At 60.7% G+C, this 22,743-nt stretch overlaps 1 protein-coding gene across 7 annotated transcripts in view; it reads left to right on the top strand.

Moving 5' to 3' along the window:
• The window catches only part of TLE3 (TLE family member 3, transcriptional corepressor), a 29,588-nt gene extending 13,698 nt beyond the window's left edge, over positions 1 to 15,890 (top strand). For 2 of the 7 annotated variants that reach the window (XM_075506468.1, XM_075506465.1), the window contains exons 8-21: positions 4,562 to 4,763; positions 6,149 to 6,165; positions 8,625 to 8,744; positions 8,980 to 9,030; positions 9,217 to 9,372; positions 9,500 to 9,632; positions 9,926 to 10,122; positions 10,767 to 10,843; positions 11,085 to 11,334; positions 11,519 to 11,766; positions 12,107 to 12,254; positions 13,551 to 13,701; positions 14,177 to 14,253; positions 14,557 to 15,890. In XM_075506468.1, coding sequence (XP_075362583.1) covers positions 4,562 to 4,763; positions 6,149 to 6,165; positions 8,625 to 8,744; positions 8,980 to 9,030; positions 9,217 to 9,372; positions 9,500 to 9,632; positions 9,926 to 10,122; positions 10,767 to 10,843; positions 11,085 to 11,334; positions 11,519 to 11,766; positions 12,107 to 12,254; positions 13,551 to 13,701; positions 14,177 to 14,253; positions 14,557 to 14,664 — 1,935 coding nt within the window. In that variant the 3' untranslated portion in view covers positions 14,665 to 15,890. Of the gene's footprint in view, positions 1 to 4,558; positions 4,764 to 6,148; positions 6,166 to 8,624; positions 8,745 to 8,979; positions 9,031 to 9,216; positions 9,373 to 9,499; positions 9,633 to 9,925; positions 10,123 to 10,766; positions 10,844 to 11,084; positions 11,335 to 11,518; positions 11,767 to 12,106; positions 12,255 to 13,550; positions 13,702 to 14,176; positions 14,254 to 14,556 lie in introns of all 7 variants that reach the window. The other 5 variants (XM_075506470.1, XM_075506466.1, XM_075506467.1 and 2 more) reach the window with 3 other exon arrangements.
• The last annotated feature ends 6,853 nt before the right edge of the window (positions 15,891 to 22,743 follow it).

Genomic DNA, 22,743 nt, shown 5'->3' with positions numbered 1-22,743 from the left:
CCCACTGCAGCATCCTGAGCGGGTCTGAGCTTGCCCTTCAACGCGGGTACGTTGGAGAGGTGTCAGGAGGGTCCCTGGCCCCGGAAGGCTGTCCCAAGCCCTCGCGCGTACCGCACTGCGTGAACGGCGTTGTCGGGCAGGACTGGGATCCTGCTCGGAGGTGAGCACCCTGTCTTGTCCCTGCCACCGGCTGAGGTGTGGGTGCAGGGGTGTTTTTTGGGTGGCGAAGGTGGCCGAAGAGCTCCTGCAGCCTGCCCTTCGCTGGGCTGTTTGCAGCAAGCCCCCACGTGATGTGTTTTTTAAAAACAACCTTTTTCAGGGAAGGGGATAAGGGGCAGGGGAGGGAAGGTTGGGCTTTTCAGCAGAGAAGACGCCGAGCGAGCAGCATCGCTGAGCTCCTCCGTGTCGTGGAGCCCCGGGCGGGTTTTATCCCTCTCCGTGGAGTCTCCAGGACGCGATTCCCGAGGGATGTCCCTCGGCCGCTCCTTGGGCCGACACGTGCAAAGACGGCGGAGCGATGCAGCCGGGAAGGACGGCAGAGGCGGCTGCGGGGAGCTGCAAGCGGAGCCTGGGGATCCTCCAGCACCTGTGCAGGGACGTGCGCCGGGCTTGTCGGCTCGTCGTCTTCTCCTTGCCACGGGAGTGACCCGGCCAGGGCATGGCTCCTTCCAGCGGTGCTGGGATGGAGGTCTGCAGCCCCGAGATGCGATCTTCGCTGCCCCGTGGAGCTGCGGGCAGCCCAGCCCCGACGCCGGACAGAGGGACGAGGCTTCAAACCAGAGCTGCCTGGCGAGGAGACTTTCCAAATGGATTCTGCTCACCAGTTCCTGCCTGCCAAAGGGGAGAAAAACACCTTTACGCGTTATCTCGGGCCGCAGCGGGATGTTCTGTCTTGACACTCGTTTCCGCTCCCCTGCGCCGGAGTGGGGCTGCTGCAGGGTGGCTCAGACCCCACGGGGCCAGTCCCACGCAGCTCGCTGAGCCGTTGGATGGATGTATTTGCTGGCAGCTTAAAGAAAAAAGGAAGAAACCAGCAGTTTTCTGCTCCGCTGGAGGGTGAGGCTCAGGGTGGTGATTCTTCCTGCCTTCCCCGCTCTGCCCCAACTGGGTGCTGCCGCATTTTCTCGCGGTGGAGCTACGTTGTCTCCTGGGGCCGTGCCGAGGCTGGGACTCCGTCGACATCGCGGGGCTGGAGCGTTGCTGCGTGGAGCCAGGGTGCCCATGAGACCGTCCCCCCTCTTTGCTGGGGCTCCTGCTGCCGCGGGGGGTTGTCACCCCGGGGTAGAAAGCTCCTGGGAGGAGCGTTATGCCACGCTGATATTTCTGCCCACCGTGGAAGTCGGAGATTGCCGAGGATAAGGCATCGGATCTCTGTGCATTGCAGCCTCCAGGGATGGGCGCCGCTGGAAAGCTTGCGAGAGAGGAGTATACCACCCTGGAAGACCATCAGCGGCCGTTCTCCAGGGTGATGCTGTGATACAATGGCCAGCCCTGCCTCTGGCTTAAACGGGTGGAAATCATGTGAGGCCGGGACTGTGAAGAGCCTCATTGATTTCAGCAAGAGCCGAGGCTCTGTTCCTCTCGCTTTGGCGTTGGAGGGATTGATCTCTGTACGTGTGCGTGGCGAGGAGGCAGGGACCGCGCTCCCTGCTGTGGAGGGATACACTGGCACGGTGCTGGCACCAGCGGGGCAGAGCCCCTGGGGCTGGGGACCCCCGTGCGCCCCTCGCCCTGCCACCAAGCTCTCCGTGCACCGCTGCTTTGGGGACCCCTCTTCCAATGGAGGCCCTGAGGATGCTCCCCCCTCTCTGCCCTGTGGCTGGAGCAGCCCAGCAGAAGCCAAAGGCTCCTGCTTTTTGAGGACACAATGATTTATGCTTTTCCTATAAGAGCACTGCGGAGGCCTAATTGCCTTCTCGATTTGGCTTCTGCCACAGCTGAGACCTCTGCGCTGCCCGGAAGGAGCTGCTTTTTAAGATAATGCATCTCCTCTGCCTGAAACTGCAGCTACCGCCTTTCACATCTGACTCGGGGTCGCAGCCTGGGTGGGGATTTCCCTCTCCCCTCGCGCAAGGCTTAGAAACCAGAGCCTGGCAGGTGTAGGGCACCCACCTGCTGTGGGTCGCCCACCCGTTTTCCTTGCACCCAGCTCTGCTCCGGGCAGCAAGAAGCTGCTCGGTCCCGCTGTGCCCATCAGCATGTGACAGCAAGTCACCCCTTCCTGCTACCCCCTAAAATAGGTCCTTTAGTCGGGAGGTGGGTGGAACTGGTGCTTCCCCTGAAGACGTGGCCTCAGTGCGGGGTTTTTTTCCGAAAAGCTGCATCCTGGCTCCTGCAGCCGGGCTGCGGGGGCTGGCGGGGTGTTTGCAGGGTACACCGAGGGCTCTGCAGGGTGTGGGGTACGCACCGAGGGCTCTGCAGGGTGCCCCTGCCCTTGGCCGTGCTGGGGCTGTGGGTCCGTGCAGCACGGGCACGCGCGAGGCTGCAGGCTGGGGGGCACCGAGCCTCGCTGGATGGAGGAGGAGAACTCTTGCAGCACACCTCCCGTGCACGACCGGGTCGAGCTGTGCCCTGTGCAGAGCTGAGTGCGGGACCCCTCAGGCTAAACCCGCTTCACCCGCTGTCCCGGTGTGTTTTGTGAGCCGCGGGCTGTGTCGCGGTGACTGGTGCTGCCCTGTCGGGCTGTACTTGGGGTGTCACCCCCCTCACCACCCCTGGTCAGGCTGTACTTGGGGTGCCACCCCCCTCGCCACCCCTGTTGGGCTGTGCTGGGGTGTCACCCCCCTCGCCACCCCTGTTGGGCTGTACTTGGGGTGTCACCCCCCTCGCCACCCCTGTCGGCCTGTACTTGGGGTGTCACCCCCCTCGCCACCCCTGTCGGGCTGTGCTGGGGTGTCACCCCAGTGCTGCAGAGCGTGAGCCGGTTTGGGGGCACCTGGGTGCATCCCCTTGCAGCTCTGGGGAAGATGTGCTGGAAATTTCCTTGATGAAAGTGTTGGAAATTTAGGGTCCCCCATACCTGGGAGGTATTTTTGGTGTATTCCTGCCGTGGTTTGAGCTGAGCCAGGCCGTGACGGCACGGCAGGAGCCCCTCGCTCCTTGGCTGTCACGGTGCAGGGCTGGGACTGAGCCCCTTTGAACCTTGCAGGATCAGCCCTCCCTCGCCGGGGTGCGGGTCGGTGGTCCCTCTGCTCGCCGTGCCGCAGGGTCCTTCGCACGCAGCCCGCCTTGCTAGAAAGCTGCCCGGTCTGCTGACGGCTTCTGCCGTGCTTGGCGGCACCAGGGAGGGAGAAAACCTGATCCGAGCTGGTCGTGGGGACCCGGGGGAGGTGCGGGGGGCTCCGAGGCTTGGGTGTCCCCCCCAGCCCGCGATTCCTGCTGGAGGCCAGTTGCCCAAATGCACCTTTCACCGGCAGCTAATTGGGTGCTGCTCGAGGTGGCCGTGGGTGCAGGCAGAAGGGTCGGAAACACAAGTGCCAGCTCCGAGACCCTCCTGGCTGGACCGCTGCCCTCCTTGGGGCGGAGGAGCCGTGGGAGTGGTGGCCTGGGGCTCTTGGGAGTGACACCCCCGAGGACAGGCTATTGACCAGTAGCAACTCGGATTTGAGCTTGTTTTCTTCAAGTCTGTGTATGAAATGGAAGCGCAGGGGATGCATTTGGTTTTCCCTTCCTCTCCCCCAAAGCTGTAGTTTGGTGTTTTTCCCACCCAAAAATGAGCAGGCAATTCCCGCGGCTGGACGCGTGCCTGCTGGGACGGGCTCACGGCTCCCCAAAGCCCCCCGGGGCGGCGGGCAGCAGCCGGGGGGGCCGTGCACCGTCCCAGCCGGGCTGCGGCCGCCTGCGTGCGTGCCGGGGGCTGCGGGGGCTGGTGCCCGGCCCCGCGGCTGGGGGAGAGGGTGCACCAGCCCCATCCCCGGCGCAGAGGACGTCCAGCCGCCATCGGAGGGGGACAGGAGCGGCAGGATGGGGCACAGGCACCGTGCGGGCAGTTTTCTTCTCACCATCAGGTGCCTTAAAGTTGGTCCTGAGCAAATAAGCAAAACTTTTCCTTTCTGAGGTGGCCTGCGAGGATCCCGGATGCTTGAGTTTGCTTTCTCTGATCTGGTTTCGCAGCTGGCACTCCAGCCAGAGCCGCTTTCTGCGTCCTGGGTGGTATTTCTTTATTTATTTTTTCTGCTTAATATCTACTGAAAAGCAAAACCAGCCAAGTCGCAGCGATGATGTGAATTGCCTTGCATTAAAGTTGACTCCTGCAGCCCGGCCCGGGGTGCGTGTGCCATGCCTGCGCTCCGGCCCCGTCGTGGGCGGCTGCAGCGGGGATCAGCCCCGGGGCCGTGCACGGGGCACCCTCCGTCCCTCCTGCTAACGGGGCTTCTCCTTCCAGGCGGCCGAGCGGGGCAGCTCCCCGGGGCGTCACCTCGCTGCCCTGCCAGCGTGACGCTGGGCGTGCCCCTTCCCGGCACCGCTCCTGCCACCACGCCGCCGCTCGATGCCCCGAAGTCCCCCCCCCCCCCGCTCCCGCTGCCCCCTCCCCGGCTCACTGGTGGTTTCATTGCAGCAGCAGCAGCTCCAGGCCCAGCACCTCTCCCACGCCGCCCACGGGCCCCCGGTCCAGCTGCCGCCGCACCCCTCGGGTCTCCAGCCGCCGGGCATCCCGCCGGTCACCGGCAGCAGCTCGGGACTGCTGGCTCTCGGCGCCCTGGGGAGCCAGGCACACCTCGCCGTCAAGGATGAGAAAAACCATCACGACCTGGACCACAGAGGTGAGAGCGAAGGGCTGGGGCGATGCGGTCCCTGGGGGCTGCTCCTCGCTGCGTCCCGCGGTGCTAGGAACGCCCTGGTCCAGGCGTGGCTCTGCTCCCACCGCCCCGTCCCTCGGGGAGTGGGCTTCAGGGGTTGCGCTTCCGCTTGTAGGGTTGCGGCTTTCCCTAAACGATGCTCGAGCCCCTTAGCTCAGCCTGGGTGGCCGAGGGAGGTGCCGCCGCTGTTGCGGCGATTTCCAGGTGATCCCAAAGCTTTCCCTGCTTTTCTTCTTCGCTGAGGTCAAGGTGCTCCTTGGGAGCAGCTCGGGGATGGTGGGGTTTGAGGTGGCAGGGGAGGAGGGGAAGGGAGCCTCCAGACTGCTCCCTTCTTTGCTCATGCAGGGCAGGGAATGCAAATTGCCCCAAGAAACAGCGCTGGCAGCTTGACCTCTGTCGGGCTGATTTGCTCGCGTGCCCCCCCCCCCCCCCCCCCCGAGTTTGCCCGCAGGTTTGAGCCCTTGCGGGCTTTGCTGGGGTCTTGCTGCAAATCCTGCGTCCCCGTTCAGCCATGCCTTGATGGTGAAGCGGCCTTCCTCCTCTCCATCGCTGTCAGACACTGTCGATGGTCTGGAAACCAGAGATATTCACTAGCAAACTTGTTTTTTCTTATTATTAGCGATAAGACAATCTTTTTAGAAGAAAAAATGATGCATGAGTTTGGTTGCAAACCAACAGCGTTGAAGATTTTCCTCGCAAATCCCCCTGCCCGTTAACACACGAAGATCTGAGATCTTCCCCGTCATACGCCCGTTTGCAGGGCAGTTACCCGACAGCCTCATGAAGCCGTTGGGCTCTTCTGCCGGTGGATTTGGGGTGGTTTTCCTCCCCGTGAAAGCCAGTGAGAAAAAACTATTGGTAGCAATTATCCAATTACGTTCATTTTTCTGCCTGGATTCAAACTACCAGGAGATCCCAGGGAAAATGGGGCTGTTTATGTACAAATTAATGGCTAAACCACATCCCGCTGATGTGGCTGCAGAGACGGGCGGCTGGGACCTTCTCCTGGCTTTGGGACTTCGGGTCCGGGAGCCTTAGGCTGATGCCATTCCTTTTGCGTTTCAGAGTATTTCCCCTTTCCTCTGTGTGTTTTGCCAAATAAATCACATTGTCAGAAAGAAAGGGGGAGGCGGAGGCAGCGGGAGCTGGATGGACAGGGGATATGAATTTTAAAGCAAAGCTGAAGCGAGCCCAGATAGGTTTTGAGTTAAGGCAGGAGGCCGTGCGATGAGGAGCTTCTAGATATATTTTTTTTTTCTATTTTAAGACTTATTCTAACTTGCTTTATTTTTCTGTCTTCTCTTTATTTTGGCTGTGACCTCGCCTCTGACACCGTCTTCTTCTCAAAGAGCGAGACTCAAGTGCAGTAAGTCCCATTAACCTCTTCCCCCCGCCCCCCCCAGTTTCTGCTGGCTGCATGTTTTTGTTTTATCTATTGTTTTAAAAAACAGCCTTGTGGATGTGAGCTCCGGGGATGTCTTTTGCACAGGTCCTATTTATTAAAAAAAAAAAAAAAAAAAAAAAAACCAACAAAACAAAACTCCCCCCCACCCTGGCTGGACGAGCTGCTGGGCTGTCGGCTGTGCTGGGGCGAGCGGAGCCGCCGCCTCCGGGCCGGTTATGAGATTTGGCTTAAATCTTTTTGATTGCTGCAGAGCTTCGAGATTCGGTTTCGATTGACTAAGCCCTGTGAATGAGCACAGTCAAGTCCTGCGCCGCTAAAACTCCTTCGGCGATTAGGAAAGCTATTTTATTCCTGATCACTCTTCTATTATCTTGGGTCATCTAAGCTGTCGGGATGGGTTTGGCTATTACGCCGTGTTAAGTAGGACTTGGAAGGTCAAGCAGTTAACTAACCAGCTAAATAACCGTGGTGGAGGGCAGCCGTCACCTCCAGCACGGCCGCTTTTTATTTGCGTCCCTCGCATCTCGGTGTTAGCGGCAGCGGTTTGGTTCTCGGTTTGGCTGGGTGCAGGGGCTGAGCGTGGACGGAGAACGCGGCGAATATGGGTTTTTTGGTGGGCAGAGCCTGGTGGGGGGCTGCCCTCCCCGTGGGGGTCCCAGCCTGCGCCCCCCGCCCCTGGCCGCACAATGCCGGTGTCTCGGGGAAAAGCTGGCAGGACAAAGCCCGGCTGAGCCGCGGCTTTGCAGCGATTTCCTGCCATCCCCGAGCCCACAAATGGGCCTTTTGAGAGCCGGGGGCGGATGGGAAGAAAAGTGCTATTTAAGGGGGGAGAGGGGAATTGGGCATCATTAACCTGCGCCTTCGGTGGGGAGGGGGCCGTCGGAGACGGGAAGGTTCCCGATCTATAAAATAAAATACGGGGTATTCCCCGTGGAGGTTTAATGCGCACGATAATCAGAGTTAGTCATTCATATTTTCCTAGCCTTGCCTGCGCAATAAAAAATATTTAGTTTCTTGGCGGCAGGCCAGCGGCGGGCTGAATGGATCGATGCCTCTAAATGCTTGACATGATTCTCTGGTAGCTGCGAGGTTTTTCAGCATGACTGCCTGAGAAGAAAGACCCCGGTGTTATCCAAAGCTGCTTATTGGGTACCGAGGAGAAACATGAACTGCTTTAGTTCTCCCTTTCAGCTGGGAAAGAAAGGCAGGCAGAGGAGCTTAGGAACATTTCTGCTTAGCAGGGGCGGCAGGCTCTGCTACAAGACACGAAACGATGGTAATTTCTCTTGCCGCTCCGAGAAACTAATTGAAGGGCATCTGCGCGGGGCCGGGGCCGTGCCGCAGGGCGATGCGGGGCCGGGCTTTCTCCGGCGCGTTCGAGGTGGTTTTGCGCTGCCATTTTTGCTCCCAGCCCGATCCCGGCGTGCTTTCCTGGGAGCGCTGGCGTCTCCTGGGCTTCGCCGCTGGAAGCGGGCACAGAAACCCCCCCAAAGCAGAGCTGCGCCGCGGGGCGCTTGGCTCTGCCGCTCCTGGGGACGTGGATTTTTCCAAACGTTTTTTGGATGCCCTTTGGCTCGGCAGAGCTCAGCTGCTGGCGCGGCTTAGCTGGGGCTGGGGTGAAGCGGTCCCTTTGCTCCCCTAATGAACGCCGGGGATGAGGCCCCGGCTCCGCTGATGCTGGAGGAAGGACCCGTGGGCTCTCGTGGGTGCCAGCCCTCGTGCAAAGCCCTTCCCCTGCCCAGGGCCGGGGCAAAGCTCTGGTGCTCCCGTGGGGCACAGAGGGTGGTGGAGATGGGGCTGGTGCTCGCGTGGGGCACAGAGGGTGGTGGAGATGGGGCTGGTGCTCGCGTGGGGCACAGAGGGTGGTGGAGATGGGGCTGGTGCTCCCGTGGGGCACAGAGGGTGGTGGCGATGGGGCTGGTTTAGGGGAGCGCAGCTTTTCCCCTCTCTGCATTGCCCAGCGCTTGCCGGTGGATCCCAGCGGCTGCTGGGAGCTGCTGTAATCGCACGCCCCTTCCTCCCAGGGTTTGCCTTTTGAAACGACAGCCAGCTCCTCCCTTTTTTTTTCTGCTGTGCTTTTGCAGTGAAGAGGCTCGGGTGCCCACGAGCAGCCTTGCTGGAGCGGAGCAGCCGCGCGGGGCTCCCCGGCAGCGTCCCCGGGGCTCGAAGCGATGCTCGGTGCGGTGGTGGCCGTCCTCCGGCCCAGGCTGGACCCTGTCCTCGGCTCCCTAGCGTGGTGGGGCCGTGGGGCTCACCCCGCCGTGGGGCTCACCCCGCCGTGGGGCTTTCACAGTCCAGGGCAGGGCTGGATTTCAGGCTCGGTGCTGGCTGGAGAGCTGTTTGCGGCACCTTTTGAGCTGCTACTCACGAATTCCCGTTTCCTTCTGTTTCCAACTTAAAAGTTTTGTCTGTTATTGCAGAATAATTCTGTTTCGCCCTCGGAAAGCCTGAGAGCCAGCGAGAAGCACCGGAGCTCCACAGACTACAGCATCGACTCCAAGAAGCGGAAAGCAGAGGAGAAGGACAGCATGAGCCGATATGTGAGTGGCAGGGACGGGTCCGGCTGCCGGGGGACGTGGCGGCACGAGGACGGGGCGTGCGGCACGCGTTCGGGCAGGACTTCGGGTGGGAGAAAGCGGGGTTTGGGTAAAACTTTCCAAACGTGGCGTGGGTGACCCGTGTCCTGCTGCTGGGGGGGTTCGGCTGCCTGGGGGGCTGCCCCCCGCCCCCGGGTTTGGCAGCTCTCTGCGGGATGTAACTCGCTCTGCGTTTCAGGACAGCGATGGTGACAAGAGTGACGACCTGGTGGTCGACGTCTCCAACGAGGTGAGCCGTGGGGGCGTTTCGGCAGGTCCGCCCATCTCCCCGCGGCACGGTGGGGACTTGGGGGGGTGAGGGGCGATGCCTTAGGGGCCGCCCGGCACCGGCCCCGGCCCCATTCCTGCCTGGAAGAGGAGCCGGAGGGAGCGCTCCCCGCTGCTGGGGGTGCCAATGCTTTCTCCTGTCTCGCAGGACCCCGCCACCCCCCGGGTCAGCCCAGCCCACTCCCCCCCGGAGAACGGCATAGACAAAGCCCGTGGGCTGAAGAAGGGGGACGCGCCGAACAGCCCGGCCTCGGTCGCCTCCTCCAGCAGCACTCCCTCCTCCAAGACTAAAGACCTGGGCCACGTACGTCCTCCGTTCTGCCGGGGGGTCAGGCCCCGCCAGCCGTGGGGGCTCGCCGAGCAGGGGCTGCGGACACCGGTGGTTGGACCTCATCCTCTTTTTTTTTTTTTTTTATCCCTTCTCCATCCAGAATGACAAATCGTCGACGCCCGGGCTCAAGTCAAACACTCCGACGCCGAGGAATGACGCTCCGACCCCGGGGACGAGCAGCACCCCGGGGCTGCGGCCGATGCCTGGCAAGCCGACCGGCATGGACCCCCTGGGTGGGTGCCGGTCCCCTGGGTGCCCCACGGTCCCCCGGTGCCCCCTCTCTGCTGCTGTCCCCAGCACAGCTTCAGCCCGTGCCCTCCACTGGGGGCACAGCAGCTTGCAGGGGGTGGTCGGGCTTATTGGGGACCTAATCCAGCTCGGGACGGGGATGCCAGCAGCTCAGGTGGTCCCCGTGCCGGAGATGGGGTGAGGAGGGAGGTCCAGCCGTTGCATTTCCCCCTCTGGGGCAGGCGGGGCCGGATGCTGGCAGGCTCCGTCCCCTGACCGTCCCCCAACCCTCCCGCAGCCTCGGCCCTGCGGACGCCCATCTCCATTGCGGGCTCCTACGCGGCTCCCTTCGCCATGATGGGGCACCACGAGATGAACGGCTCGCTCACCAGCCCCGGCGCCTACGCGGGGCTGCACAACATCCCCCCGCAGATGAGCGCCGCTGCCGCCGCCGCCGCCGCCTACGGCCGGTCGCCAATGGTGAGCTTTGGAGCTGTACGTAGCACTTTTAGCTCCTTTTCTCGCTCCCGGCGGGGTGGTGGGTGCGGGCAGGGTTGGGGGGGGTGCAGGGTGGGGGCTTCCCTGTGTCGGCTGTGAAACTGGGGCTCCTCACCGGCTGCGTTTTGAGTCGGCCACCGTCGAAGGGTGCTGGGCGTGGAGATGCCTCCCGCGGGGAGATACGCACGCGCCGCTACGCTGGGGTTTATCCTTCCCCCCACGCGTGGGAAGTACCTGCTGTGCAGCCCCCTTCCCCTTACTCTTGCTAAACACTCAATCGTACGCTTTAAGGCAAAATACAGGCGAAACAAGAAGCAAAATGCTGCCGTTAATGCAGAGATGGGGGTTTCTGCAGCCGGGGTGCTGGGCGAGGCTTGGCTGCTCCTGTCCCTGGGGGCTTGGGAACAGCGTGGGGAGGGCGAGCGTGTCCCGCGCCGGTCCTTGCAGACCACAAACCTTTGGCTGATTCCCCAGTCCTTCCCCTTTCTGTCAAGGAAAAAATAATGTTGAGCTATTGAGCAGCAAGGGAAAAGAGGGAGCTGCCGAGTGTCCCCATACCTGCCCGGGCTCGCAGATGGGAAGTTGTTTGCTCGCGTGCCCGGCTCGTGCCTGGCCTTACCCACGTGTGTGTCTCTTGGCAGGTTGGTTTCGACCCGCACCCGCCCATGAGAGCCCCCGGCCTGCCCTCGAGCCTGGCGTCCATCCCCGGAGGGAAGCCGTAAGCCCCTCTTGGTCTTTCCGTGCGCTGGGTGGGGATGAGTGTGCCCGGGAGGGAGGCGTGCGTGGGGCTTCGCCCGGGGCTGGGTCCGGCCGAGCCCCCGGGGAGCAGCGGTGGCCTCGGCCCCAGCAAGGCACGACCTGGCAGCCGGGTTGCGATGCCACCCGACCCTCCCTTACGCTGGCTTTGCAGCAAACCTCTGCCTCGGGGGCTGACCCCCCTGTTTGCCCTCCCCTGGCAGAGCCTACTCCTTCCACGTGAGCGCCGACGGGCAGATGCAGCCGGTCCCCTTTCCCCACGATGCCCTGGCGGGTCCCGGCATCCCGCGGCACGCCCGGCAGATCAACACGCTGAGCCACGGGGAGGTGGTGTGCGCCGTCACCATCAGCAACCCCACCAGGCACGTCTACACCGGGGGCAAGGGGTGCGTGAAGATCTGGGACATCAGCCAGCCGGGCAGCAAGAGCCCCATCTCCCAGCTGGACTGCCTGGTAAGGGGGCTCGGGGCAGCGCTGCCTCGTGCCGGAGCGTCCCTGGTGCGCGCGCAAGCGAGCCAGCCACGGTGGGTCGCTCCTGGTCCCCAAGCGCGCGCCCCCCCGCTTTCTCCCACCTTCCCCCACCTCTAACGCAGTGAATGGTTCGTCGCCCTCCTGCTAACGTCTCTTCCCCCTCCAGAACAGAGATAACTACATCCGCTCCTGCAAACTCCTCCCCGACGGCCGCACGCTGATCGTGGGAGGGGAGGCGAGCACGCTCACCATCTGGGACCTGGCTTCCCCCACACCCCGCATCAAGGCCGAGCTGACCTCCTCCGCCCCCGCCTGCTACGCCCTGGCCATCAGCCCCGACGCCAAAGTCTGCTTCTCCTGCTGCAGCGACGGCAACATCGCCGTCTGGGACCTGCACAACCAGACGCTCGTCAGGTGAGCCAGCCTCCGCACCCGCCTGCGGCAGGAGGGCTGGGAGCCCCGGGGGTTGCTCTTCGCCATAACTGGGGTCCTTCTGGCCATGTCTTGGTGTCGAGGACCTTGGGGATGGCAGCAAGAACGCTATCTCGTGATGCTTTGTCTGTAAGGGAGCCCAGCAGGCTCGGCCGGGCTGGCGCGCCTTGCCAAAGCGTGCTCCCTGGATGGCTTTCCCGGCGTGCTTGGTGCAGGGAAGCCTTGTCAACGCAGCCTGAACGCCAGCTCCCTTGAAGCAACCTACCTGCTTTTTTGCTAGTTCTTCCCTTTGAAGATTTCCGTTATTTTTTGTGGTTTAAAGGCAATTCCAAGGCCACACAGACGGTGCCAGCTGCATAGATATCTCGCATGACGGTACAAAGTTGTGGACGGGGGGTCTGGACAACACAGTACGTTCCTGGGACCTGCGGGAAGGGAGGCAGCTCCAGCAGCACGACTTCACCTCCCAGGTAAGCGCGGGGTGCCCTTGGCCCTGGGCGGGCGAACGTCCTGGCCTTGTGCAGGTCCTCCTGAAGACCCCACGCAGGGGTTTATCCCTCCACGGAACCCAGGGCAGCCCACTCGGCAGCTGGCTGGTGCGTGGCTGTGGGAGGGGGCTTTTCCTGCTGGGAGGATGGCCCGCGCAGACCCCTGTTAGCTCTGTGCACGGCCGTCCCCGCTGCTTTAGGTGTAACCCAAGAGCGTTCAAGGCAGTAAGAGCTGCGGGGCACCCCCGGCTCTTGTTTCAGCTTCTCTTTCATCGCTTTTTCATCCGCTGCAAGACTAGGCTGCCATTAAGAAAGCAGTGCTTGCCTAGGGGTGCCCGTGGGCGTTACAGGCTGGCTCTGGGTGCCCCGCGAGTGGGATGGCTGCAGGGCTCGGGCACCTTCCACCTCTGCAGACCCTCCCAGAGCTCTTGTCCGAAGGGGCAAAGCTGGGACCTTGTGTCCTCTCGGCAAGTGCAGCGGTCTCCGTGGGGCTGGAGCCGCCCCGGCGTTCGCAGGTCTCGTGCGGCTGCTCCGAACACGTTGCACGCGCCTCTCCGAATCCCGCTGCAGCTCTGCAGGGCTGGCCGGCAGCCTCCCCCGATGCCGTACGGCTGGTGAAACGGGAGCTGCGTGATCAGGGTCCAGGGAAGGCGGCAGCGTGGCCGAGGTCTCTGCCGCGTCCCAGCTGCTGACCCCAGGGCACTGGTGGTCGGGACTTTCCGCTGCGTTAATGCTGGGCATCGCAGAGCCGGGCATCCAGAAGCCACGCCATTGTAGCTTCCAGCCCACGAGTAGCCACGGCTTAGAGCTTATGTAGTCTCGCTGCCTTCCACGCCCGGTTTTCCTCTTCTGGAGGATGCCAGGAAAGAACTTTCTGTCCAAAGACAGAAGAGCTGTCCCTGGCCGAGGCTGCGTTTCAGCCGGGGTGCCTCAGCCAGGGCAGGAGCCGGGGCTGTGCTGCAGGGGCAGAGGCCGTCCGCCGGCTCCCGGCTTTGCCGTGCCTGCCTTTCAGCGGCTGGGAACGTTTGGTGATTTAAGAGGACCGGGCTGCGTCCTTCCCCGCCTGTCGGGCTGTTTCTCTTCTGAATTGCTGGCCTCGCTGCCAGCGCTGCGAGCAAAGCCATCGCGTTATTGGGATCGCCCCCAGCTCGGCGTCTCTCCCCGACGGGGCATCGCTGGGGACACAGAAGCGGCTGGTGCCTGCTCGGGCAGGGGGCTGCAGGCAGAGCCGGTGGGTGCAGCCCCCCCCCCCCTGAGCACCCCTCTGTACCCCTGCAGATCTTCTCGCTGGGGTACTGCCCGACGGGCGAGTGGCTCGCGGTGGGCATGGAGAGCAGCAACGTGGAAGTGCTGCACCACACGAAACCCGACAAGTACCAGCTGCACCTCCACGAGAGCTGCGTCCTCTCCCTCAAGTTCGCCTACTGCGGTAAGCGGCTCCGGCCCTAAGCTCGGCTCTCCCGGCTCCGTCGGTGACGGCGGGGGACGCGCGCGAGGACCGCATCGAGAAGGGCTGATGCACGGCATGGTGGGGGGGGCGTGGGCGTGGAGGCTTCCGGCAGGATCAGTCCCACGGGTGGCGGAGATGAGGATTTTCCCTGTAAACGCTCCTGCCGCTCTCCCCAGTCGTGGCTGCAAGTTGCCGCGTCGCATCGCGGGAGGTGAACCAACGCCTGCCCGCGGGCGAGTGCTGGGATGCGTCCCGTCAGGAGAAGGGCTGGGGCGAGCGTCTCGGGGAAAACCTCCAGATTTTCCAATTTCTGAGGGTAAACAGCCAGAAGCCTCCGGGGGCAGGGAGAGGCCGGTCGCGGGGTCCGGCCGGCGGCTTCGGTGTTGCCAGCCATGGGGCCGGGGGGTCAGCAGCGGCAGCTTTCGGCCGCTGACCCCGTGTTTCCTGGGCGCAGGGAAATGGTTTGTGAGTACTGGAAAAGACAACCTGCTCAACGCCTGGAGGACGCCCTACGGAGCGAGCATCTTCCAGGTAGGAGGCTGCTTCTCGGGCAGGGCATGGGGGTGGGCAGCGCCTGGACCCCCCCTCCTCGGCATCATCCTCCTCGGCATCATCCTCCTCGGCATCATCCTCCCCAGGGGCTGCCCGCCCTGGGAAGCGGGGGAAGTTCTTTTGGGGTGGTCGGATCAGCGTGTGGGATGCGGTGATGCCCCCGGCATGGATGCTGTGGTGATGCCATGGATGCTGCTCGGTGAAACGCGGCTGCGCCAGCCTCCTCAGGAAACCAAACTGATGGGTTTTCTCCTCCCCGCCCCCCCCCCCCCCTTTTTGCAGTCCAAGGAATCCTCGTCCGTCTTAAGTTGTGACATTTCAGCGGATGACAAGTACATCGTCACGGGCTCTGGTGACAAGAAGGCCACAGTCTACGAGGTCATCTACTAACGGCGGATTTTATAGCAGGGCTGGCAACTCCCAGCTCCGGCGGTGGCAGGACTCGGGCGGCCGGCGGGGAGCGGCCGGGGGCTCGGGGGGGCTGCCGCGGGGCGGCCCCCGGGGCTCGGCCACGGACCGGCACGCTCCGGTGGGGCTCTGCCTCGAGGGCCCAGCGTACAATACACACGGATTTATTTGGAGGTCTGCAAATATGGCACACATTGAAGCCCTAAACGAATTTTTGTTTGGTTTTAGGGTTTTGGGTTTTATTTTTTCAAAACGATTTTTTTTTTTTTTTTTTTTGGTTTTCTGGTTCTTTCCGTCTGCGCTTTGGTGGCACTATAAAGGACTTGTTTTTTATTGTGACTTTTTTTTTTGTGCATCCTGCATAAGACTTGTGAAAAATGTAAATAACGGACTAGTAAATAGCATTGGAAGGGTGGGGGACCCCTCCCGGTACACTAGTTGTGTATTTTTCGTCTGCTGTAATTGTATTCCACTGATGGTTTTGGTGGTGGCAATTTTATTTTTTTTTTTTCCTTACCCCCCCCGAAGCGTCCGCTGGGACGCGACTTTGCCGTGCAGCGCGTAACCAGGCTGAGCAAAGATGTCCACTGGTGAAAGTTGTTCCTACTGTCGTACCCGTGCGTTGTTCGGTGTGTTAGTGATGGTGGGACGCTGCTGGGACCGCGGGGGACTCGGTCGGATCCTCAGCTACTGACGGGACATCAGCAACACAATCACCTTTTTTTATATATGGATTTTTTTTTTTTTTTTTGTGCTCGTATGTTTGAAGAAAAGGGGAAGCCCACGCTGCGGGATCGTCTGCGCAAGCCCTTCTTGGTCTTCGGACAGAAGCAATGAGGAGTGATTTCAAAGAAAGCATAGTAAATTCAGCTCAGGGAGCCACGAAAGATAATAGCAACTTATGTGTTTTGTATTCAAATGAAAGTAAAGAATTAGAATTGATAACCTTTAAAATACAGTTTTTTTAAAAGCAAAGTTTACTAACAAGTAGGGTTTGTGTGTGGTGGGGGGAAGGGGCTGGCTTTGGTAGGGTCCTGTGGGCTATATGGTCTTGTGTCTTCTGGTATATAGGTTCCGATGAAGCAAACCCCCTCCCCGCACAGGCCTGCGTTTCAGCATTTTGTACTAAAGGGTTTAAAAAAAAAAAAAAAAAAAAAAGACATAATGGGAAATAAAAGTATTTGTGTAGCAGAAGCGCTCACCCTGTATTGTAGCATATGGAAGAGAATTTTTATACTACATTTTTATGGATTATTTTTTAATTTTTGATTTTAATCTGGTCAAAAAAATAATGCCTAGGGTTCAGGTGAGAACTGCCTGGTTTACATACGCGGATAGTACAGAGAGGGGAGAGGAGGATGATGAAGCAGAGGCCACGGGCACCCGGCTGCTCTGGGGCGCGTGGTTGGCATCGCATCCCTCCGAGCGGCCGCTCTGGGGCGGGGAGAGAGGAGATGGGGGTGGAAGGACGGGGCGGGGGAAATGTTTATTTCCCCGTCCAAATAAGAGGGGTTTGAGATTTTTTTTTTTTTTCCCCTTTTCTGTTCAAAAGGAAAAAACCAGGGGCCTGTCCCAGGCACATCTACTCTGTGCGGCGCGTTAGTGCTGGCTGCGTACCGCCTCGGCCGGGGAGGAGGTGGGATCGATCTGGTGCGCTAATTACCCAACGAAGGAAAAAGCAAGCTCTTTAAAACTGCATTTAGGGAAAGCGGTTCTAAGGGCGGTTCGGCTTCAGCAAAATGACTCTGAAAACGCCCCTGGTGCCTAACGGACCCGTGCTGGCGCCCGCTGAGGGGTTCAGCGATGCCCCCTGTGTGTTTTGGGGTTCGGGTTTGGTCCCCGGGGCTGGCACAGATCTGTGCGGGGGCAACTTTACCCGTCCCCCTGCACCCCCAGACCTGGGCGCAGCATCTGACCCCGCGGCGCTTGGAGCACCCCCCCTCTTTGCATGGATGGGGGTGTTGGAAAGGGCTGGGGGGCTTTGAACCGCCCCCGTGGCAAACTCCCCGCCCCGTAAGGCCACCACCAGCTCGCGTCCCGCGTGGTCGCTGGGTTGCGAGTCGGTGCTTCGTTTTCCTCCAAGAAAAAGAAAAATAAATAAAGGAACTGCATGTACCGGAGCTGGCAGAGGGTTGCCGAGTCAGACTTCTCAACTTTACACCAAAGTATGTAGCAGAATATGTACAGCTGTTAATAACTACAACTGGTTTTTGTAAAAAAGGGAGAAAAAAAAAAAGAAAAAAAAAAAGGAAAAAAGAATAAAAAGTAAATGTAATGAAGCTCAAATGAAAGCAAAGTGTCTATAAACCATTTGATCTCTGAAAACCTGCACTGAGTTGTTAATAAAAGCAAGCAAAGAAAGCGAGGGGCTGTTGTTCCTGCGCGGCGGGGCCGGGGGCACAGGACACCCCTCGCCCGGGGACCCCCTTACCCGTGGGGATGGCGGCAGGGGTCGGCTGGAGGAAGAGCCGAGGGGAAGGAAGAACTGACGGGAGCAGCCGCCGGCAGCCCTCGGCTTCTCCCCCTTCCCGCGGTGCCGGTGGCCGCTGCCGGGGGCCTGGCCGTGCCCTCCCGCCCGGGCTGCGTTGCCGAGGGCCGTGCGCCTTCCTCCTTGGACGTCCCCCCGTCTCGGGGCGAGCCCACGGGCGCCCCGGACCCCATCGTTTCTTTTTTCTTCCCAAAGGCATCACCCAGCTGCTTTGTTCCTGCTGCTGCCAGCCTGCAGCGAGGAGCTGGGGATGCAGAGACGGCTGGGAGCAGGGGACCCCGCGCCCCGGGGGGATGGCGAGGCGGGGTGCCAGCCCTCGGGGACGCTCGCCGTGGCTCGGGGACGGGGTCGGGCGGCTCCGAAACCGTGGGATGCGAGCGCCCGCATTCCTGCGCGCTCAGCCTGGGTGCCCCTGACAGAGACAAAGCACTTTCCTTGAACTAGGACATATGTACCGTCCTACGGGGGCTTCCCCGTGATGTATTGAACATGACAGAGCCTGCTGCGAGGGAGAAATAAAAAGCAGGAGCAGCACTCTAACTGCTTGGTTTCCCGATAATGTATAGCGGTAAATGGTTATGAGTGCATTTAAATCTGATTTTAAGCTGGATGGAATGAGGGGCTTACACAGGGGACCATTAAAAGATAAAAATTGCAAGAAATCCTTTGTTGTAAGATTTCGGAGAGCCCGGCGCAGGGGAGCGGAAGGGTTCGGTGGGGCCCGGCATCCCCCCCGGCACCCCCTGGCGCTGCCTCTTCGGGCACCTGATCCGCTGCGGCTTCTGCTTTCAACAGTTCCCAGCAAACTGTTGCCCTTTGCAATTAATTTGGTTTGACTACAACCTTTCCGAAAGTGCTGACGGAGGAGGTGTTAAAGCCGTGCGCAGTCTCTCCGATTCCCATTTACGCTATCAGCCCGGCGCTGAACGCCCTACTTTGTAATTAAAGTATTCCAAGCCCCACGCACTAATTTTTTATTATTATATATTCATGAGGGCTTTTCTTTTTTTTTTTTTTTTACATGCTTTTAGTTCAGACTCGGCCGATGCTGCTGTGACACACCGGGGCGTGAAGGCGGAGACCTCGCACATCAGCTGGTGAATCGGGTGGGAGCTGGTGAATCGGGTGGGAGCGGGGCACCGGGATTCACCCGTGCCGGTGTTCGCCCATCCCGAGGCTGTGCCGCGCTGCAGGTGGGCTGTGGCCCGGCACACCCGGCACACGACACCTTTTGGGTTGCATGACCCACTTTTTATCAGCGATTTCCTTCCATGAGCATCGCGCTCCTGCAAGGAAGGGCTCCCACGGAGGCGTGCGAGGTATTTGATCCCGGCAGTTGCCGAGCATCAAATCTCGCGACGCTGAAAATGAGTCGTTACCCTTTCGGGCGCACCCTGTAGCCATCACCCTTTCGCGGGCACCCCAGCATTGCTCCCGGCTGGTTTCCCGCAGCAGCGCCCGTCCTGGAGCCCTTGCAGGTGAGGAGAGAGGTTGCGCCGGGAGGGTGCGGCAATTGGGCGCAGGTCACCCCTCCGGCGGCTGGGCGCTGCTCCCCCTCCCCAGCCCGGCTCTCTGGGGCGGCAGCCAGCCCAAATTGCTCTTTGAGTAACCCGTAATTATCAAATTACAGCGCGTAGGGCCCGGCAGAGGTTGTGAGCTTGCCGTGAAGTGACTGGCTGAACCGATGGAGGTGCAGGGTGGCTGCTCAGGCTGCTGCCGTGCGGGTCGCCCCGACGCACCCCCCGTACGAGGGCTTTGGCAGAGCTGCCTCGGGGCTCCTGCGCGGTCGGTGGGTGCACGTGTGTCCCCAGCCCCGAGCAGGAGGAGATGGGGGACGGTGACCCCCTGGGAGCGCCTGGCCCCAGGAGCCGACCTGGCCAAGCAGCTTTTCCCCCGTTACGTCTCTGGTCCCTAAACTGCAGCAGCGGGCAATGCTGCAGGTGTAGCAGAGCCGTGCCGTGCCGTGCCGTGCCGTGCCGTGCCGTGCCGTGCCGTGCCGTGCCCACCCCGGGAGCGAAGCAGCCGGCCGCAGGCTGTGCTCCCAGGCAGGCAGCCGTGCAGTTCGCCCCGCGGGGAGCAGGGATAACGGGGTGCCCCCTTCCCCCTTCATTTTCCCGGGCTCTGTGCCCGGTTCGGCGGGGCGGCTCACCCTTCGGGGCGCAAGGGGCAGCACCTCCCCGCAGCACGGCACCCACGGCAGCGCCTGGGCCGGGTGCCGTGCCGGGGAGGCCGAGAGCCCTTTCCTACCCCCTTTTCATGCAGCAGCCGCTGGGTTGCTGCGGCACCTAATGCCATCCCTCGGCGGCGGCTCTCGGAGCAGATGGCGGGAGGAGGCTCTGGGACACCATCAGCTGTTGTTATCGCTAGCTGATGACACGGAGTGTAAATTCTGTTGGCACTACTCCCTTCGTCTGTTCTGCCTCTGCATCCCACCAGTTTTAATTACTGTAATTGAGTTATAATGAATGATTGTGCATTACCATTGTCTGTAATGTGGCAGGGAGTATTCTGTTCGTTACACACTCCATCTAACAACATGCCCCTCCTCGTTGCTTTGTTTATCTGGTTGAAGGGTGTCATCACTTCAAATGGCAGAGATAAAACAGTACTCAGAGTGTCTGCGTTTAGATGTTTATCGTTTTTCTGTTCTCAGGCACTGGTGCTTCACTGAATCCCAGCGGAAAACTGCAGAAACAGATAAAAACTAATTTGGCTTAATCCCTCTTGAAAAAAAAAAAAAAAGCAAACCCAACACAAAAAAACAAAACAGCACAACAGCAGAAAAACCCTGCAGAGCTTTTGCCCGCTGAAAAAATCATTAGCACGGGTTGACACACGGCAGGAGGGATTGCCGAGAGCCTCTCCCGGAGGGGGCTCGCCCCCGCCAGCCGCCGCTCGCTGCACCGGGCAGCTTGTGGCTGCCAGCCTGTCCCTTCTGCAGGTGACACGGGTGACACGGAAAGGGGCCTGGCCCTGCTCTGCCCGTGCCCATCGTTTGGCCTGTGCACGGCGCTCGCAGCCGCCCTCGCCTTCGCTGCCGGCGGAGGGGCTGCTCCCGGCGCGGGGCTGGGGGGCAGCGGCTCGAGGACGCGTCAGGGCCCCAGCCTGGGGACGGCCCAAGCCCAGCCCGTGGGGCTGTTTCTGATGGTGACATCTCGACGCTGACCGGGACATTTGCAAAGCCCCTGATACGGCTAAACCCCGCTGCAACCAGCCAGACTCCGCCGTGCCGGTGCTTACGCAGCACCTGAAGGGCCGGCTTCGAGCTGCAGGCTCGCCATAGCTTCAAGGGTCTCTTGCTGCCCTCGGAAAGGGACGTTATTTCCCAGCCAATGTTCCCGTGGGCTGGGATGCGACAGCGGGCTGGGGTGAGATGCTCTGCTCCATTCCGGCCCCGCCGAGGGTGCGCGGGTGCCGGTGAGGTGCTGGTGCCAGCACCCAAGGAGGAAGCTCTGCTCTTCTGATGGCCCAGCCGCTCCGTCTGCAGCCTCCCCAAACCGCCTCCGGACCCACTGGCCTGTCGGCAGCGTGGTGCAGACCGGCGGAGGCGAGCTGCCAGCCTCAGTCGCGGCCGTTTGCTGCAAGTGCCGGCACGTACCGTGCCTGGCCCCCGCAAAGCAAGCCAGGAGGAAAGGAAAGGGGACACGGTGCCAGCCGACGTGCCAGCACCTCTGCTGCAAACACCTTGAGTGCCATGCTCTCCTGGCCCAAAAATGCATGAGAAGTCTTATCAAAGCATGAAAAGTCTCAAAAAACCTCATTAAAGCACTGCTGCAGCAGTGGTTAATGAGATTTATCTCTTTTCTGATAAACACCTTCCAAGCGCTCAGCCACTCGGACAAGCCCAGCCCCGTGCCCCAGGGACCAAGCCTGCAGATTTGGGGATCTCAAGCCGTGAGCAAGGGGCGCAGCTCCGCAGGGAGACACGCGAGCACCGAGCCCGCTGAAAACACGGCCTTCGAGGGGGACCCTTTTTATTTTTGAGGTAGAGGCCAAGATTGTATTAATTTTTAGAGGCAGCTCGGCATTCGGGGAGCGCCCATCGTGCTTCTTGGCTTCTGCGAGGATAATAACGTGCTTGTGTGCACCTAATATTTCTTTTAGGCTGTGGCTGGCTTAGGAGAAAAGTGTTGTGTGAGCATTTTTTGTGTAAGACTTGGCTCCATCTGTACGCTGTCAGTAAATGGCTGAGCTAAATAACATGTTGTTATGAATAGTAGCATTTGATAGTTTTAAACCTTTTCTTTTTTCTTTTTTTTTTTTTTTGTTCCTTTTTTTTTTTTTTCCCAAGGTAAATTCCAGCGGGATCAACACTACACAGGAATTGCCCCGGAGGAAGTTGGCTGTTCACCAATTCATCTTGTAAAAAAGATTCATTATTACTGTTGAGCTGAGATGAAACAATTCTCTGGAATTAACTAGTCTAATTTTGACCAGCCGATGTTTTGCTACAATGAAAGTTTTTTTTTATTGTTAGACATAAAAGTCAAAACCCCCAGCACCCCTGGGGAGAAGATGGGTGAGATGATAAAGGGAACGGCGTGCACGGGCGCACGTGTGCACGCACACGCGGGCTCCTCTGCAGCCCCGGGGACCGGGCTGTCCCCCTCGGACGGGGCTGTCCCCCAACGCCCGGTACAACGATCCCGTCACTCCTGAACCCTGGATGGGCTGTGCCATGGGCAGAAGCCCTTTTTCCTGGGCAGGGGTCTCAGCGGGACGCAGGACCAGCGGGGGGTTCAGCCCGGGCATCCCGCACGCGGTGGCTTGGGCACCGGGGATGGGGGTTTGTGTGCTGTAGAGTTCGAGACTGAGAACAAACACAGACCCCAGAGCAGGTTTGGCAGCGGGGCCGGACCCCGCAGCGCCGGTGCCTGGTGCGGGGCAGCCTCGGGGACCCACGGGGTCAGCGTGTGCCTGCCAGGGAGAGGTCTTCAGGGAACCAGGGGGATTTTTGGTAGCTGGACGTGCCCTACCCCTTCTCCTCCAGCCCCCACGAGCAGAACCATCCATCACGTGCAATGTCTGGCATGGCTCTGCGACACAAGCGTGACTTCCACGCTTGCTGGAATACCCGCCCTCGCCTGCAGAGCAGGCTCCTTTTGCTCGGCAGGGCTGTTCCCATGAGTGACCGTGATGGGGTCGGGGATGGGGACACCGTGGGACCCCAGGGGCGTGTGGCAGCGTGGGCAGCACCTCGTGCTACCCGTGGGAGCTGCACCGTGGGCCCCGGACGTACCTGGGACGCTAACAAGGCTGATGAGAATGAACGCCGTGACTGACTGAGAATTGGTATTTCATGCGTGCAGGTTTGATAGCTTCTGCTGGGAGGTTAATTAATGGTTCATTTATCCCCCAGAAGTACTAAACAAGAGTCTATTGGCAGGTCTTGTTCACTCGGCATTCACCTTCCGACCGGCACCAGCAGCAGAGGGATAACGGCAGCAGCCCCTCCCGTGCACATTTCGGGGCGCGGGGGATCCCCCTCCAGCACACACCCCACCTGCCCCACGGCAGCCACCAAAGCTTTGCTGCTGGCAGGAGGTGGCAGCGGGGCTCGGGCTCTGCTCTCC

Source organism: Mycteria americana, chromosome 6 (genome assembly GCF_035582795.1).
Source record: "Mycteria americana isolate JAX WOST 10 ecotype Jacksonville Zoo and Gardens chromosome 6, USCA_MyAme_1.0, whole genome shotgun sequence".
NCBI lineage: Eukaryota > Metazoa > Chordata > Aves > Ciconiiformes > Ciconiidae > Mycteria > Mycteria americana.
Note: the sequence above shows the minus strand (reverse complement) of the source record. Positions and strands in the feature narration are given on the sequence as shown.